At 44.6% G+C, this 19238-nt stretch overlaps 1 protein-coding gene across 1 annotated transcript in view; it reads right to left on the reverse strand.

Annotated features, from left to right (window-relative positions):
• The window catches only part of auh (AU RNA binding protein/enoyl-CoA hydratase), a 103113-nt gene that overhangs the window by 82807 nt on the left and 1068 nt on the right, over positions 1-19238 (reverse strand). The window contains exon 2 of the mRNA XM_084326167.1: positions 10610-10677. Within this exon, the coding sequence (XP_084182293.1) occupies positions 10610-10677 (68 nt within the window). The remainder of the gene's footprint in view (positions 1-10609; positions 10678-19238) is intronic.

Below are 19238 nucleotides of genomic sequence, written 5' to 3' on the forward strand. Positions count from 1 at the left end.
CTGCTGTCTGATGGGACGGGGTTTCCTCCCTGTAGACAGTCTAGCTCATCGGGGAACGAGTCTCTCTGGGCTCGTTGTAGTAGAAGAAGTTCTGCTTCTTCGTAGTCAGCTGCTGACATGTCAGTGGTGGACTGAATCTCTGGGTGGTGCCGCAGGAATGTTCTTTGCTGCGCACTCTCTAGGGTAATGCAGTCATCTATGTTGGGGTCTGTGGAGGCGACTGTGCTCAGTCCACAGAACATAGGTTTCTTGTTCTCAGCCTCCTCGTCACTCGCTTCCTGTGGGGTGGGCGCAGGCCACTCTCCTTCCGGGAGCCCGAGGAATTCTGGTCCGTCACTGTAGATGCCGCGACGGGTTAGGCCATCCAGAGACATTCCCCGGGTGATGACGTCAGCTGGGCTGTGCCTGGTGTCCACATACCGCCAGCTCGCTGCCTCTGCCAACTCCCGAATCTCGGTGACTCCGACTCCCACGAAGACCCCGCATCTGCATGAATCAGACCCGATCCATGTGAGCACTGTCGCGGAACCCGACCACAAGACTGTTCTGTGCACCGGAATGGCGAGTCCACGCCGGATCAACGTGGCCAGACGCGCTCCCGCCAGGGCCGCGCAGAGCTCCAGACGCGGGACAGATTGTTGCTCACGTGGGGCCACTCTTGAGCGGGCCAGGACGAAAGCAGTGTGTATCTTTCCTTTCCAATCATCTTTGCCCTGGTGGTGCAAGGTAGAATACATCCCAACGGGTCATATTGTCTGGCGAGTGTTCTGTACACACTCCGTCTGGTGGTCGGTATCGCCGTCGACCTTCCCTGCTCTGGAGCCAAGGGTTTGTGTCTATAGTGGAGCGAGTCTGTTCTGAAGCGCCAGACTAGTCCCAGCGCCATTTCTTGGGCCTCTCCTGGGATGGTCGCCATCCAGGTCTCGCTGCTGGCAGCCCTGTCCGCGGGGGAGAGGCCGCGCAATACGTGCGGGTCACTGCTGGCCCACTGCCTGAGATCAAAGCCGCCTTTGATCAGGGAGGCGCGCAGCCTGACCAGGAGAGCCTCGGCTTCTTCTTGAGTCGAAACGCTTTGTAAACAGTTGTCCACGTAGAAACTGTTCTTCACACTGTGTTGGACCTCTTCATCTGCTGCTGGGTCCTCTGCGACGTGTTTCTGTAGTGCAAATGTAGCACAGCACGGGCTGCACGTGGTTCCGAAGGGGAGTACCTCCCACTGGTAGATGGCTGGGCTCCCATCTCCGATCCTCTCTCTCCATAGGAACCGCAGCAGGGGCTTGTCCTCCTCTACTAGTCTCACCTGTAAGAACATCCCTTTGATATCCCCGCTGATAGCCACCTTGTCCTGGCGGAAGCGCAGTAGCACGCCTAGTAGGGAGGGGCCGAGTGTGGGGCCGGGCAAGAGCTCTTCATTCAGATTTTGGGATCCGATCTGGTAGCTGCAGTCAAACACAACGCGATCCCCGCCGCCGTGATGGACCTTGTGATGCGGCACGCACCATGACTCGGTCGTCTGATCGGCCTCTTTAATGTCAATCTTTGTTACGTGTCCCGCTGTGATTAGCTTCTCAATCTCAGCGCGGTACACACTCTCTTGAGCGGGGTCTTTGGCTAGGCGCCGCTCCGTGTTCAATAGATAGCGCTCCGTGGCGTCTTTCTTTGCGTGAAAGGTGGGCATTCCCTCTCGCCTCAGGAGTGGAGTTGCGTATCTCATCACTCCGCCGACTGTGACTCTCTTTGTCCCCTGCTCGAGTAGGTTGATGGCGTAAATGTCTTCTTTAGAACGAATATCTTTCTTTTCGTTCTTAAAGGGCATTGTCTCTAGTGTCCATAGCCTCTCGACATGCTGCAGGAGAGTGGTGTCTTCTTCTGTCGTTCTGGAGTGGAGGCAGCTAGTGGCTGCTGTTCGGTTGAGAGATTTAGCGAGGGGGCCTTGTAGGGTCCACCCTAGGCGGGTCTCGACTGCTGCAGGACAGCCTCGGGGTCCTGTATGGACCCGGTCAATCGGGACTATGAGTTCTGCATGGTCGGAGCCTATCAGCAGGGTCGGGGTAGCGCCGTCTATGAGCGGGATAGGTAATTGGCGCAGGTGCACATATTTATCCATCAACTTGGCGACAGGGTAGGTGTACTGCGATAGTCCTATTTCTTGGCTGGTGAAAGCATTTGTAATCTTATACCGTCGCTCTGGCTGCCCGTTTGCTGCGATAGTGAAGGAGACATTCTCGCCCTTTATCGTCTTTAAATCTCTTCTTATTGTCCGAATCGTCATTTCGTTCTTGCTCCCCCGCAGTCCCAGCTGGGCCGCAGCGGACGCGAGCAGAAGGGTCTTCTCTGACCCGTCATCAAGGACGGCGTAAGTGTCCATGACTTTATCTTGGTAGCTCAATGTCACACGGACTACCTTTAAGAGCACTTGGGCGCCGCTGCTGCTGGCGGGGTCAATGTACATGACACTTGCCTTGGTGCCGCTCGATGGTGCAGGTGGAGGCCGTCTTCTGTTACTTTCGTGTAGTATATCTAGATGGGCTCCGTCGCACCGACTGCACCTTTTCTTTAGGCGGCATTCGGCTGCCATGTGTGGCCGCGCACATCGGTAACAGCGCCTGTTGGACTTTATCCATTGACTCACTTCTTCTGCATTCATCTTTGTGAATAGGTCGCATTGTGACAGCCAGTGTTCTTTCTCACAGTAGGGACACGCTATCTTCCACTTCTCTTTTCTCGAGGGGGTGCTGTGACTCTTACTGCTCGGTACTGACTCTGATTGGTGCATGACAGTCACCGATCTTCTTCCATCATTTATTCTCCTGGGTCCCTCTCTGGAGCTTGGCGTGCTCCGCCCGAATGTATCCAGTCGTAAGCTGCTGACTTCTCTCGCCAGGAAGTCGGCTAGATCAAGGAGGGATGGCTCGGGGCCGTTGGAATCCCGGTAGTCTCTCTGCCGCCTAAAACGCTCCTGTCTTGCGGGTGGCAGCTTCTCCAAAATCCTCTCGACGTTAGAGTTGGCGTATAGCTCATGCATGCCCTTTTCCCGTTGCGCTCCCAGCATCCCTACCAGGGACTGCACTTTGATTGACAGGTCGTCTAGTGAGCGATTGTCTGTGGCTGGGGGTAGGCGATCAATATGCCTTATCTCTTGGATTACGTAATCCCATATACGTCCATATCTCTGGTCCAGCGCCGCTAGGGCCGCTGTGTATGGTGTCGAAGAGGTGGCATAGGCTAGCGCTATATTGTGCGCTCGCGGTACTTTCAGGTGCTTCAGTAATATTGCATACTTGTGGCGTTCATCAGCGACATCCACCATCATTGTCTCTAAGCACATCCGGAGCTCCGTGTACTGTGCTCGACTCTCATAGGCGAAGTCTGGAAATGACGGCGTGGCAATGTATGACGCCGTGGATGGCTGATACATCGGCGAGCGTTGGGGGAGAGACCTCCTGGGCGAGTCCCCTCTTGCGCCTCGCTGTGGGCTGGTACTGACAGGGTACCATGGCCCGCTGGTCCAGGTGCTATTCCTCGGGGCTGGTCGTGCGTCGTGCTCACCCGTGAATAGAGTCGGGGGTCTGTAGCGCAGCGCCGCGGGGGTATAGCCTGGGCTGTACTGGACCTCCTGGTCCGGTGGAGTACTGTAGAGCCATATGAAATCCGTTTTATTATTTTCCAAATTCCATTTTATTTTTTCCCAAATTCCGTTTTTTCCGTTTTAATATTTCAGAATTCTGTATTTTGCTTTTTATGCTAATTTTACCATCAGAAATAGTGTCTAATAAGTGGGAATGAATAAATGTCTACAATTGAATATGATATAACAGTCCATTTAATGTTTTTAAGTGCTGCAACTCAGAAATACAGTTACATTTTACACAATACTTTTCAAATAATAGTGACAAAATAAAAATACACATTTCAAGTGTAAACAATAGATACAGCTAGCTACTACTGACATTATCACAATGTCAGTAGCCTAGCTATATCTATTTTATTGTGATGAAATATAGTAATGCATAATTTAGGCACCTTTAGTTTAGTTTATTTCGTTTATAAAGGACAGTGTATAATGACAATCGTTTGCATTAAACAAATGGATTGCACCAGATTTAGCAAGAAGCTATCATTTCCATCTATAGTCCTATGTACTGTAAAACGTTTCATAGCTATTTAAGTTTATTTCGATTATAAAGGGCAGTGTATAATGACTCGTTTGCATTAAACAAATGGATTGCACCAGATTTAGCAAGAAGCTATCATTTCCATCTATAGTCCTATGTACTGTAAAACGTTTCATAGCTATTTAAGTTTATTTCGATTATAAAGGGCAGTGTATAATGACTCGTTTGCATTAAACAAATGGATGGGTGCACTAGATTTAGCAAGAAGCGATCATGTCCTAACGTTATAGCTCCAGTCCACGGAACGTTGACAGAATTAGCAAAACACCTTATCGCCGGAGGCATAAAAGTCATTAGGATACTGCTCTGCTCTGAATTGAGGGCTTATTGGGGAATTTATTAGCTTCTTGACGATGTAAACACCGAAGCAGCGAGACGCTTGGGAGACTGCCTGTGTTGTGTGTAACCCGCTCTAGCGTCCGCCTCCCCGGTCGCGTGTGCACCAAGCGTTCCACCCAAAAACGGAATTTGAGTCCAGATTAGGCCAAATTCTGCAATATTCCACGTTTTGCAGTTGATTCCATTTTTATTGGTCAATTCCGCGATTCCGTCCGCGATTCCGTGAACGCGGATTTCATATGGCTCTAAGTACTGTGCTGTCGTCGGGCTTGGTTCTCCTCCTCTCCCTCTTCTTCCTCTATCAGATCTTCCAGATCCTGTAATCGTTTATTTAGCTTCTCCGCAGTGTATGCCGCTCCTTCCTTGTAGCTGGGTCTCGCTTGGACCGGTCTGGGAAGGGGGTCTGCGGGGGTTATAGGCTCGGTCTGTTGGTCAAGTTCAGGATCGCTTGCTCGTTGAGGAGACGCTGCCCTTGACTGTTGTCTCGACGAGTTCCTTGAACCCCTGGCGGAGGGAGAGGGTGTTGCCTTGCGGATCAGCTGCTCCATTAGCTGCGCTTGTAACTTGTCGCGCTCGACTTCGCGCTTGGTGAGATCTGCTTCTCTTTGGGCACCGGCAGCGGCGCGCTGGGCGTCGGCCCGGTCTCTTGCCATATTCTCTTCCGTCTGAAGGCGTCTCATCTCCAGGCGTGTGCGCTCTTCTTCGCTCCGTTGTTGCGCTTGGAGTTGTTCGCGCTCGCTAAGCGCCTGTGCTTGGAGACGATCGCGTTCACCCTGAAGTCGATCGCGTTCGGTAGAGGCTGTCAGGCTGACGAGGAACGCCTGTTGTAGCATCCTCTCCGCTTCGCTGGGGGAAGGCGGTTGTGGAGGTGAGCCGCTCCTGCGTGAGCCGCTCCTGGGGGTACTCGTTGGGGAGTCCTGGAGCTCTATTTCCTCGGCGCTCTCCTCCTCTTCTTCCGTGCAGAGTTCTCTCTCTGTAGGGTTGTCTTCCTCCCGGGGGTGGTCGGGGACTACTTCTTCGGTAGTGGCGGGGGGTAAAGGCATGTCAGCTCCCTCCTGGTCCCCACCGTGAGCTTGGTCAGTTACATTAGAACCTACTAGGGTCTCTGTGGTCGGGGAAACCTGGTCGTTAAGGTCAGACATAATTTTACTTTCTACTTTTACCGCGTTTACCGTTTGTCGAAGGCTAGGTAGTTGACTGACAGTGTAATCCTCTAAGTACTGAGGTGGCTGTCGTCTGCGCCGCGGGCGTTCTAGGTTAGGAGGACCGTTTCGTGGAGTGTTCATCATAGGCCATTTCAATATTAATAACACTATATTAATATTACACTAGTTACCCTCCGGCTCGAAGGACCAATTGTAACTGAGGGGTACAATTCCCTGACTGTATTGTTAGATATGGTATTTAATACCACTACCTCTTGTACTTTAACTTCTGGCCATCCAGTACATGATATAAATATGATGAACACTTTCCCACCTGATGAAACGAAGTCCACACAAATGTACAAATCGAATATTTAATATAGCAAAAGGTATATACAACGTTCACTTGTTTACACTTATGATTTGAAATGCACTTGTATGGCAAATGAGTATTCGTAGGTAAATCAACATTGAATGTCCAATCTCTGGTTACACAGGGAGTAAGTATACAACCCGGTTCTTTAGGAAACTACAGCGATGGTACTTAAATGATTATAGCTGGATACACTAAGGGGGGGGGGGTCCCACTGGTTGTAAGACAGTAGGAGGGGGGGGTTAGAGAAGCCGCTGGCGGTATCCCATCTGGCCGACGATTTCTTGGGAGAATTCAAAGTCTTGAACACGGTGCCCACAGAACCTCGGTCCGCAGACGAATACAGCTGGACCCTCTGGTGGACGGTAGCTGCCGGTCCACAACGGAGAGACGTGAGGCGACCTCACTGGTGTAGAGCGCCGTCTCACCTGGAGTCCTCTCCGGGGGTAGTTCCAACACTCCGCAGTGTTGGCCGTTATCCATGGAATAATCAAAGCACCCAAAGCATAATCCAAGCCGTGGAAGGCTCGCCGTCGTCCGGGTAGAGTAATCCAATATACAGGTCCAGTCGCCCTGGCCCGGAGCTCCTCGGATGCAAGCACCACTAGGGGTCTGCCCAGCCTGGTTAAGCGTCCAGATAACGTCAGGAACGATGGGGGTACTGATAACTTTATAACTCTAACCGAACGATGCACCATACATAAATAGACTATTATTAGCTTAATAGAATACGTCCAACTCGACGGTATAGTGCCAAACTATGACTATTCAACTATTAATCCACACGATATCTCAATGCCTATTCTGAGGCCAAGTAGGCCTTACTACACCACACGTGCGTCGTGGGTGAGGCTTCGCGTCTGTCACTCTGTTGGAGGGTAAAGAACTGGATTAAAAGAAAGTTCTACTTTACTTGCGCCATATATATATATGCGCTATGAACAAATAGTACCATTCGTATTTCGCCAGACGTATTCCTACATGTTGGGCGGCACGATTGAACTTGAACCTAGGGGTATGGCAACCTGGCGCCAGGTTCTCGTCCAATGGTAGAATGAAACTATTATGGGCTGTTTAGTAGACTAAAGGGATATTCAGTGCATATTGTACAAGGAATATACAGGGGATATCAAACGATATACAAACACTATTTAAATATATATATATAAATAAATATATATATTCGGTTTAATCTGATCCTTCACAACACTACACTTAAATAAAATAATGTATTTGAGATTCTCTTAAAAAAAATAAAGAAAAAATATTCTTAAACTAATTTAATCTATTGAATAACGACCTGTTGAATGTAACTACAGTTCAATATATTAAACTAATTTAATCTATTGAACCGTAGTTGCATTCAACAGGTCGTTATTCCTCTGACTTCTCTGTCTCTGGTCTTTCAGAGACACACACACACACACACAGAGCTCCCTCCCCGGGCCCCTGTCCTGTAAGGTATTGGCTCGTGTTGCTACACGGACATGTTTGTATGTTGCACGGTACTTCCTGACTTACATTAGTAAACAAACAGTCAACGTGATCATGCGCTCTCCGTCTCTTATTATATGTGAACTAAAGAGTACAAGGTTTACACAACAGCCCCCACCCCCTTTTTTTTATTTGTACCTGTACTACCTGCTGTCAGCTGTTATCTCTCTCTGTGAGCTTGATTAGATAACCTTAGCTAGCGTTAGCTCCGCGGCTAATCTTAGGTTAGTACTAGGGATGTCCGATATTATCGGCCTACCAATATTATCGGCCGATATCGGCATTAAAATGTGATATCGGAAAATATCGGTATCGGTTTAAATTTTTTTTTATAAATATTACATTTATATACGTTTTTGGATAGTTTTCCCTTTTTTCGATTTTAATATCCTATTCAATGTCAGGGACCTGTATGTTGCCGTTAAAAGGCATACTGGGACTCCGAAGGTGCAGTACCGGCCAGATCCTGCTAGTAGGCAGTATCGAGAGTGCAGTAAACCCTGTTCCAGACCGGGTGCTATACTCAAATGTCTCCGGACGGACTTTTCTAGTAATGGGGAACCTAGGGCTTCACTCGATAGCATTGAATCGTTTTGGGGACCCCCGATCCATATGTTGTGGTGGGTTATGTCGTGGACCAGATGGGCATAGGATGGACCAGATGGCGATCAAATAATTGGAATATTATTTTTGGAATACCACTGACCACAAGTAAGGACAATCTGACGTCAATTTCAGCTTGATCTTGCATGGTTTTCATACCCATCCCCCTGATCGGCGTGTGTTGTGGTAATAACGAATGACGTTATTGGCAATAAATTAATCAGAAACGACCCCCCCCCCCTTTCATGCATGATGAAACATAATACCTATCATATGCATTTGATTTGAAAATAATAGCGTGTCCAGGGACGAAACGCCAATGGTTTTAGTAGACTTCACGTTGCGCCCTATAGCCAGCCTCCCAGGAATTAGCCCGGATCATTCTGAAATTATCATATTCACCATGGGATAACGCGTGAATGTATTCATGAAAAGATTCATTCTTTTTTGCATCTTGAACGGAAGATAGTTACTGTAAAAATGACCATGGTATTGTATCCATAGCTATAATATTAAATATAGATTTGCCTCTACAAACAACGTGACGCACAGTGAAACTATGTAATGAAAACCTGGCCGTGCTATAGATGGGGAAATTGAATGGCCCCGAATGTGTTAAGCCTGACGGTCCGGTCCCAAAATGACATCACGTCATAAATCAATCTCTCTAGACCAGGGGTCGGCAATAGGCGGCCCGCGGGCCAAAATTGGCCCGCCAGCAATCATTTCTGGCCGTCAGTTTAATTTGAGAATATGATATTTATTTTATTTTCATCACATTATTTATATTATATGCATACTTTATGTTTTATCCATGTTGAGAGTGAATAACAGGTATAGGCAGTGAGGTGCAATGTACCATATATATAGGCTTGCTCAAAGTGAGGTGGACAGCGCGTGGTGCTGAAATGGGAAACACGAGTCCATGAAATAAAAACATCAGTTCAGTAAGTCATTCCAGCTTTATCTTTACTCATGACTGACGGCACCACACATGCATGTGAACAGTAATGCAATTAAAAACAATGCAAAAACAATGCAATTAAACTTTAAACAAAAAGAGTGCTTGAAGAAGCTCCTGAAATGACGGCGCTATAGGTATTTGAATTACGAGACATTCGGAAGTCCATTAGCTCCATTTCCAGTGCAGCCTCATCTAACAAGGTTAACTATCATAATCGATTGTCCCACTATATTCCTTTATAATTGATCAGTCTCCCCAGTTAGTAGCTAGATTAATATATTTAGCGGAAGAGTATATAATCAATTGCGAGGGATTCCCCAATGCGTCAGCCCCAGTCTCCTCCGTAGACAGTCACCAGACCATCTCATTTAACAAGACGAGGCTTGTTTGAGATTCAATAAGTATAAGTAAGACAACGGATAAGTTTAACGAATTCCATGTAAATTGATAGTTTTAACATTAAACATTCAACATTAAACCGGTCCGTGGCCGTCAGATAGACGGTTGCGCGCGCGTAATGTAGGATAGACCGATAGAGAGGCGCTTTATAATACAATGGAAAAAAGACAAAGGTATAATGTTCAGTGCATGTATAAGTAGTTTACAGTTTATTATGCCACCTATGCAGCTCGTTTATTTTGACAGAGTTAAAAATGTTTCACTATCATTATATTAAATTAATCATTGTTTTTGGTTCTGGCCCGCCACACAATAGCTTGGGGAAAATTTGGCCCATGGCCAAACCTAATTGCCGACCCCTGCTCTAGACTGTATGACATAATGTTGCGTTTTTATTTTTTTAAATGTATCCAAGAGTAAACACCATAATCCTGTCAAAACAGCAGTCATAGTGTATATTTTCAACAATACGTTTGTTTATCAATAGGTTAAAGATTTTAGTTTATGGAATGTGTTAAAAATGTTGCGAATATCCGCCATTTTGAATTTGCTAAACATCACGGATTGTAGTCATATGAGAGGGCATCCAGAGCTCTCAATGAGCGTTGAAATTTCGATAAACTACCGTTCCCAGCCGATTCCAGCTTCCTGCAAGCAAATTACTGTATGAATATTTTTTTTATTTCTCAGGATTCTCTATCACAAAACTGAACGTTATTGGCATAGATTGGAGCGCAGTTAGTGTGTCTACCTTCTGTGAACAATTAGCAATGATCCCCGTTGCAATCCGATCCAAAATGGCGGAGCCATATCCATTATAAGAATGGAACTGTACCTACAGTAGATTTCATTCTCGGTTCTTCCTGCACGCCTGGTGATACTAAATCCAAATTGAACTCTGGCATTGGAAAGAGTAGATTTGGCCCGATCCATAGATGTGCAAGTTCTCAAGAAGGTGCTGAACAAGCTCAGTGGCAGAATCTATATCGTATTGTGATGAAACTGGTGATTCCCACCCCTAGTACTGGTACCAGTATCGGTTCAAATGTGGATGGAACGCAACCAGTGTAATTATTTTTGCCGATTCATGACTTTCAGATGGCGAAGAAACACTTACCATGTCGACCAGGTTCCTGCTTATGGCATTTTTTGCTTTTGGTCGGTTGATCCCAAAAACGACGATCCCTGAAAACACAGGACAGAGTCTATTAACACTTTGCATGCCACGCCCGAGATTTCTCGGGTTTACCCCCTGCGGGTTGAATGCCCACTCACGAGAATTCTCGTATTTATTTTTTTTAGCGATCTGAAATCATATTTCATCAACCAAGTCTACCGTTGGGGATTCAGCTACCCCAGGCGCTCAGATGTGAAAAAAGCGCCCCCTATCGTCTCCCAGGTGGTAATTCACCCTTTTGATTTGAACTCAATGCAAATGAATGAGAAAAAAAAACCTGCACTCAACATTTTATTTCTCACTCATGCAGCCGGCATCTACCAGGCTTCATGCTGGACTCTCGGAGCCGCGGGGAATATGTGTTTTACTGTATACACAGTGAATCAATAAAAAGATCTATGTTTTCGAATGGCGATCAGGAATTGGAATAAACCATTTGGATACCATCTGATCTCAGGTAAGGAATCTATGTTACAAGTCTAAGGATAATCAGACTCGTTTTCACGGATATATAAGCTTTTATGTGATTATGTGATTATGCTGTTTGACTGTGCGCGCCGTCAGGAAATAGGAGAAGTGATTTTCAGCGCGCGCCACGAGCGTGCATGCGTACACATATACTATCGATAATCTAGCCATAATTTAAAACATAGATTAGGCGATATTAACGTTAACATTGAAGTGGCCTTGGGCGTTAACATGTTGACTAAGAATGACATTATCTGGGAAGCATAATAAACCCACCGGTATGAAATGTTAGGCACATCAGGTATATGGATCAATGCATCGGTCCAGTATTGGTTTTAACACATTCGGGGCCAACCACGTATATATATGTGTTTCGGATCCAACGCTTGACGGCCAACCACGTATATACGTGGTAAGCTTGTTTTGGCTTTTATTCCATTGTAATATCCTACTCAATGTCACCCTGCGGCACTGCAGATTTACCTTACTCTTGGCATTCGGAAAAGTGCATTACCGGCCAGATCCTCATAGGGGCGCTGTCTCGATAATGCAGTGTTCCCTGTTACAGACCGGTGTTTTTTTATTTTTGATCTTGAATGGGTTTTTCTGTTAGCCTAAAGCTATGCGTGTAGCCGATGGCCTGGAATAGTCTTTGGGATGCTGAATTCAGTATGCAGTAAAGGAATATATCATCAGCCAATGGACATGTGGATCTACTAGATGACGATGGATAATCCTTTTGGGGATCCAACCGGCCACAGGTAAGAGCTTTTTCACGTAAATTACAGCCCGATCGGGCCTTGCTTTGATAGCCGACCAGCGAATAAGGCTACTGAGGCTAATGCCGTTATTGGTAATCAATAATCAGAAACGACGTCCCCCGCCCCCCCTTTCATGCGTTCATGGTGGACCATGATACAGACAATATGCATTTTGAGTTTTAGCTCTAGCTTGTGTATAACCAAAACGCCATTCGATTTAACGTTATTAGCTTAGCACCCTGTATCTCGCGTTCCAGGGAATACCCCAGAACATTCTGCTATAACGTTCATATTCACGAGGCTATAAAATGGGAACGTATTGATGAAAAGAAAATTTATTTAAGGCATCTTGAAGGGATGGTTTATAGTGTCAATTGACAATGAGAATGGACAGATAGCACTAATATAAAGTATAGATTTAGCTCTACAAACAGCCTCACGCACAATGAAAGTTTGTTTTGAAATGCTGGCCGTAGAGTGGGATTAGATGGATCCCAATGGCCCCGAATGTGTTAAGGTGCTGGTATGGGCCTGTCAGTGTTGTCCATCCTTAACCCTTTCACTGCCACACTACAGAAGGTTAACCCTTTACTATCACACTACCGACGGTTAAGGGTTAACCTTCTGTGTATTGTCGCAGTGAAAGGGTTAACCGTTTGGTAGTGCGGCAGTGAAAGAGTTAAATGAGGGTCTTAGTGAGAATGACTTGGTCTGTTCTTCCACTCATTCAAAGTAGGCAGCAGATCTAAGTTAGGGCTGGGCGATATGACGATATTATATAAATATCGGGTACAGTTCATTAACGATACACTTTTTCAACGTATCGTGGATATCGTGATGTTTTGCCCAAGAGGATTGTGTCGCGTCAATCTGTCCACACGTTACTCGTTCATATCTCAGCCCGTGCTGAGATATGCCCATTCCGCGGTCTGTTAATAAAGTTTTCAATCAGACAGATGTATGGAAAGGCTTTTATTATAACATTCGTTGTAGTAAAATCATTATGCCTCATTTAGTCATCCTGTTTAGCACTGGTCTCCTACTCGACGGCCGCGGGGAGCTAACGTTAGTAGCCTTGTTGACGTTGTTCAGCCACAGGACATTCAGGAAGTAAAAAGCTAGGAGCTTGCCGATTGGTGCTAAGAACAGCAGGGCGGGTGCAAGCGCTGTGACGTAATTGGCAGACTCGACTGTCAATCAAAATTATATGTTTCCGTCAGAATGAATGAGTGAAGACTTTGTTAAAGGGTTGCAGAATGGGTACAATACAGTACAGGAGGATGAAGACCAGAAAAAGACTTTCGACTTTTTTACATACAGTAAGGGTCCTCCATTTTCAATTCATCAAAACATTTAGAGACATACATATATACAGTAGTTTCATTAAAATGCTATTGATTGATTGATTGATTGATTGATTGATTGATTTAAAACTTTATTAACATATTGCAGAATGGGTACAGTACAGCTCAATACATACAATTGTTAAGGGGATGCAGACCAGAGAAAGACTTTAGTCTTGTTTACATCAGGGTCCCCCATTTTCAATTCATCATATTTCATATCTAAATCATATAATATCTCATTGCTAAATATATGCAATATATAATCTAATAATCTAAATCTAATATATAATATAAAAATGCTAAATGCATGGGTATTTTATTTTGTCTTTAATGTTAGCTTGCAAAATCAAATACTGTCTTGGTAAGCCTCATAATGAATTGTTTGGGGTAAAAAAGAAAAACATCGTGATGTGTATCGTGTATCGCCGAAAGGTCAGAAAATATCGTGATATCATATTTAGGCCATATCGCCCAGCCCTAATCTAAGTGCACTTTTATTTAGCATTTGTCGTTTTATTTTCTTTGCAAATTTTATTTATTAACACATTGTGCGCCATAAACGCCGTAAGTTGTTATTGCCCGCCATGCGTTGAACGCCAACAACGGCGTAAATCGTTTTTGGGATCAATATTTAATTTCTTCGCCATGGCATTCATAATTCATCCAGCCTCCCTCCGGACTGCAGCGGCACCCTGTCTGAGATTGCAACGCCTCAATACCGCCGCCTGGTGGATGGTCGGGCGAGTTACACTCACGCCAAAACCGGAAGTGGCGATCGGTGCGTCGAGGAAATCCCTCCGGCAGTCATATCTTGTTACGTGGATCCAGACAAACACTCGAGTGCATTTGGATCGCTTTCTAAACGCAATAATCGATATGATTTCGGCGTTTATTGCGCCATACAAAAAAAATAGCTTAAAAACATACTTATAAGGCTGCAGTGGGCAAGGCGCTCACCACCAATGCAGGAGATGCTGGGTTCGAGCCCAGCTCTCCGCATTGCTATCAGCTTGGCTGGTCGTTCATACTAATACAATTGGCAGTATTAGGGGGTGGGAAGCTGATGAGTGTGGATCGGACGTTGTGGACAGCGACTCCTACAGGTCGGTTGGTGCGCCTGCGCAGCAGAATCAGGAAGCGACGGGGGCGGCGTGTCCCTCCCACGCAGACCCCCGACGCTGAGAGATCGCGCTGTGCAGGTGAAAAGATGTGACGGCTGCTTCCTCGAGTACCAGAGGGGACACGTGATGTAAGGCTTCGTCCACATTGCAGCCGGCTTGTGGGAGGCATGGCCTAACAACGTTCGAGACAGGGGAGGGTAGAATTGGACGATACTAAATTGGGATGGGAGAAAAATAGAAAATGGGAGAAAAAAGTAGATAAAAAAATAAAACATGCTTATATTCTAGACGGTATTAACACAACAATGTATGAATGAAAAAATATAACATTCCCACATCCGGAACAATAGATGTTGAATGGGCCATAGTAATGCAGATATAGCTATAATATTTAAAAAGTTATAGCCCTGCAAAGAAGGTAAACATCTCCATAGGGTTACAGTGCTGGCAGACTGGGTATAATGATGGGCACAATGCCCGGCGCCCAATGTGTTAATCAAAATGTTGCCTATTTGCATGCTTCAATAAAGAAAATGTTGGCACCAGCCTTTAAACCCCCTCTTTGTTCAAACCCTACAACAAACAACATGCAGGGAATGAGACAGCACATCCTCAGTCAGTACCATGATGCCGAGACACTTTACGGATCAATACGATCTTCTAAAAGTGTCCTATTGAGCCACGGAGCCACGACCACACAGCTTGATCACAGTGACCGATACTGACAACAATCAATAACAGACTGGCACCGTGCCCACAGCTCTTCATTCCACTACGCCGGGTCTGGTTTCATGCCTGCCGTCATAAGACACAAACAATATCAACGAGTGCGCTGCGCTGCTGGGACAAGGAGAAAGTGCTGACTCATCGTTACTCGAATGTGCCGAGTCAGCACAAACCAAATATGACATAACATTAACTAATGGTACTGTAGGTCCGCGTCGACCTTATTGATGAGCATACCGCTGCTGGTCTAGGGCCGGGCGATGTGGAAAGGGTTAAGTAGAAGATTAATCAGGAGGAGACGACAAGGGCTCAGGTGCAAAACATTCTCAAATTAGATTTAACTAGTCTTATTATACAACATCGCCATTCCTGTGAGCTGGCACTGATAGCAGAGCGGCGAGCTGTGAGGTAGCACTGATAGTAGAGTGTCAAGCTGTGAGCTAGCACTGATAGTAGTCTAGAGTGTCAAGCTGTGAGCTGGCACTGATAGCAGAGCTGTGAGCTAGCACTGATAGCAGAGTGTCAAGCTGTGAGCTAGCACTGATAGTAGTCAGTGTCAAGCTGTGAGCTGGCACTGATAGCAGAGCTGTGAGCTAGCGGCTCATTCTCATGAAATCAATGATTTACCATGGCCGTGATCTTTTCTAAATAAAGGTTAGCATTTATTCAAGTAAACAAAACATAATATTAAAGATAAAAATGTGCTCCTTCTTGTACAATGAGTTGTTTACTCATAACAATTAATTATTTTAATATTTTAATATTTTAGTACATTTTGTGCTTAAATTCTCATTACCGCGATGCGTCCACATTGATTTCTATGGCACATTGACTTAATTTTATATTTAATAAACTCAAAATGTTTCTCTAAAACTGTATTAATATTGTTTATTTATTTGTGTCATCAAGGAAATTATGATGAATTATACAATTAAATTGACAAATTAATGATTTTTTTGTGGAAAACATAATGTCCTTGGATGCAGTTCTCATTCTCCGCAACAGTTTTCACCTTCCTGTTAAGACTACAGAATTTTTTTAAATAAAGTTGTATTGTCCCATGATGCATCACAAAGAAGACCAACTAGAAGATGGCTACTAGGTAAGTGAAGTCACCTCAATGGTTAACACTTAAAAGTTCTAATTTGTCAAGCTGTGAGCTAGCACTGATAGCAGAGTGTCAAGCTGTGAGCTAGCACTGATAGCAGAGCTGTGAGCTGTGAGCTAGCACTGATAGAGCTGTGAGCTAGGACTGATAGCAGAGCTGTGAGCTGTGAGCTGGCACTGATAAGAGCTGTGAGCTAGGATTGATAGCAGAGTGTCAAACTGTGCGAGTGAGAGAGAGACATTACTGGCCTATGAAGTGTGTTGCATAAAGAAAATACACAACAACAACAATATAGGCACAGACAAATCCCATAATAATCCAATTGATGGTCATCATATTGGACTGCATGGTTATAGGGAGTGTGAGTGACAGGCCATCAAAGTGAAACTGTAATAGTCAAGTGACATTCTACAAATTTTTTATTTTATGAAATGTATGACGTCACGTTCGTTTTTATTATTATTATTATTATTATTCATTTAGACCAAGAACATTGTGTATCACGATTCACAGTGTATCCACACACACAAAAGATCACAATATTATTACACTGATAGAAGACAAACGACAATATTTGTACTGGTTGCTGGTTTATATAATGTATCGAAAAAGATCATGTACTTGTAGCACATTGGCTTGGCTAGTGTCCATTGGCTTCTTGCCCCACCCATGTGTTACATTGAATAACCTGAGTGAATCGAAACATACAGGAAATGTACAGTATGCACATTTTCAAAACAGGGTTATTAGATAACCAGGCATGTGACCATAACAACTAGCCCTGCCACTTCCAGCCTCTCAAGCCTTGATCTGTATGTGCCTGTTAGTCTGTGTGTTACTTTGTGTGTGTGTGTGTTAGTAGTATAGTAGTGTGTGTTACTTATGTCTGCCTGTTTGCCTGTTTGCCTACAGTACATGATGTTACATCGTCCCCGTCTTGCCTTGTTCTGTCTCAGCATTTTTTCCTGTATTCTGTATTGTATTCTCCCATCCTATTCTGTATTTCCCCCACTTTGCCAATAGCAAATTGTGTATTTAATAGCCTTAACCACTTTTAACTACGCTGTTATATTCAAATACTGTTATAATTATGCACTTAAAATGTCTCTCTCTATTCTGTTTTTACCTGGCATTTAACATATTGCCTATGGACTGCAGTTTAAAACTAGCTACCCAGCTACTTTGTCTCATCATTACTGTTGAAGAATGTGCAGTCCCTATTCAATTTGTTATGAATTGAAAATGGGGGACCCTGATGTAAACAAGACGAAAGTCTTTCTCTGGGCCCCGTTCCCCGTACCTGGCTAACTGAGTTAGCCGGATAATTTTCAGCATAGCTTGACTTAAGCCAGACCTTTCTGTTCCCCGAAGTCGGATTTTCTAAATCACCATGGTAACAGATCAGAAAGTTTGAACCTGGTCCGGAGCAGGGTTAAGTTCAGTTAGCTGGATGAACCATGGCAACGCCCTCGCAAAGAAATGCCAGCTCGCTTCCTGAAATATTTCTCACAGTCTAGATCCCATTATACCATTCTGAATTATGTTTTTGTGCTTCGTTTTCCTAGAGGGGGCTTTTGAAATGTATAATAATATAACTAAATGCTGATAATAAATCATATTCAGCCTATAGATTTACTTTGTCCTAAATAAAATAATGCACGTCATATACGGCGCTCGGAGTCGCGATACAGGCTGCATGTGGTTATTTTAATATTAAACGGCGCATTGCAAATGTGAATCCCGCGGGGATATTCTTAATGAATGAAACCTATCGGCCGTTTGGCTCTGATTAGTTTCATATATTCTCCGCTGTAGATTTGCTTAACGGAGCGCCCGGATTGTGTTTCATTCAAGCATAAAATTGAAGTGTCTATGCGTGGATTGTGGTCTTTGTGGATTATGAATTACGAGGAATCTGAGGATTATTGAATTGTATCATCACTCACACGTTATTGTGATATTGTAACTAAGATTAAAATGTCTGAAGAGATGTGCTGTTTGACGGATTTGAGCAATTGAATGAGCCGTTGACGTCACATTAATGCATTTGAGAATAAAGAAATAAAACTTCATTCAAAAGAAGAATATTCGAAACACTGGTCTCTTGTCCATTGATGGATACACAATGAATATATCCCGTCTGGCACAGTGGTGCAACGGCTAGTGCTCACTCCTGTCAAGCGGACGACCCGAGTTCGAAACCCCGCGTTTCCAATATAATTTTTTGGAATATAATATTAATGACTATACGCAAAAGTAGCCTAGTTTTAAGTTAAAATATTATAAATCTACATGCATTGAGGATGTCATTCATTAAATAGCTCTCAACGTGCACCAAATTGAAGTATTTACATTGCAAAAAGAAGAAAAAAAACTAGAAGAAGGGGGATTCGAACGCGGGTCGTCCGCGTGAGAGGCATAAGGACCATCCATCACACCACAGTGCCAGACAAATGAAACATCCACCATACATCCATCAATGGATAAGAGAGCCGTATCCTTATTCTAAAAGAGTTGAACTAATTATTTTCGCTAGCAAGATCTCATTTGATTATCCATTCCATAAACCTACTGCCAGCAGGCACGTTTAAAGAAATATAATCTGATTGATTGGGGTAATGAGGGACTTAAAATTAGCCTATAGATTATGCATTTAACTTGTCGGCGAGGCTATTGAGCCGTACTGCATTGTACCCATTCTGCAATCTGTTAATAAAGTTTTAAATCAATCAATCAATCAATGCCGTTAGAAAATCAGGATTTCTGCGATCGACACCTGCCGTCTTTTCAGCTGAGGCGGGCGCGCGCAATTATCCTGAGTGTCAAGTCTGGTTCGAATGAACAAGACTGAATCAGCGTTCGAGGAACAGGAAAATCCCGGATTCAAACATCGGGTTAATTGAATCTGGATAATGGGACTCTTGATCGACTTAGTTGAACCAGGTACGGGGAATAGGGCCCTGGTCTGCATCCCCTTAACAATTGTGTGTATTGAGAACGTACTGTATTGTACCCATTCTGCAATCTGTTATTAATAAC

The sequence above is a fragment of the Notolepis coatsorum genome, assembly GCF_963971535.1.
Source record: "Notolepis coatsorum genome assembly, chromosome: 12".
NCBI lineage: Eukaryota > Metazoa > Chordata > Actinopteri > Aulopiformes > Paralepididae > Notolepis > Notolepis coatsorum.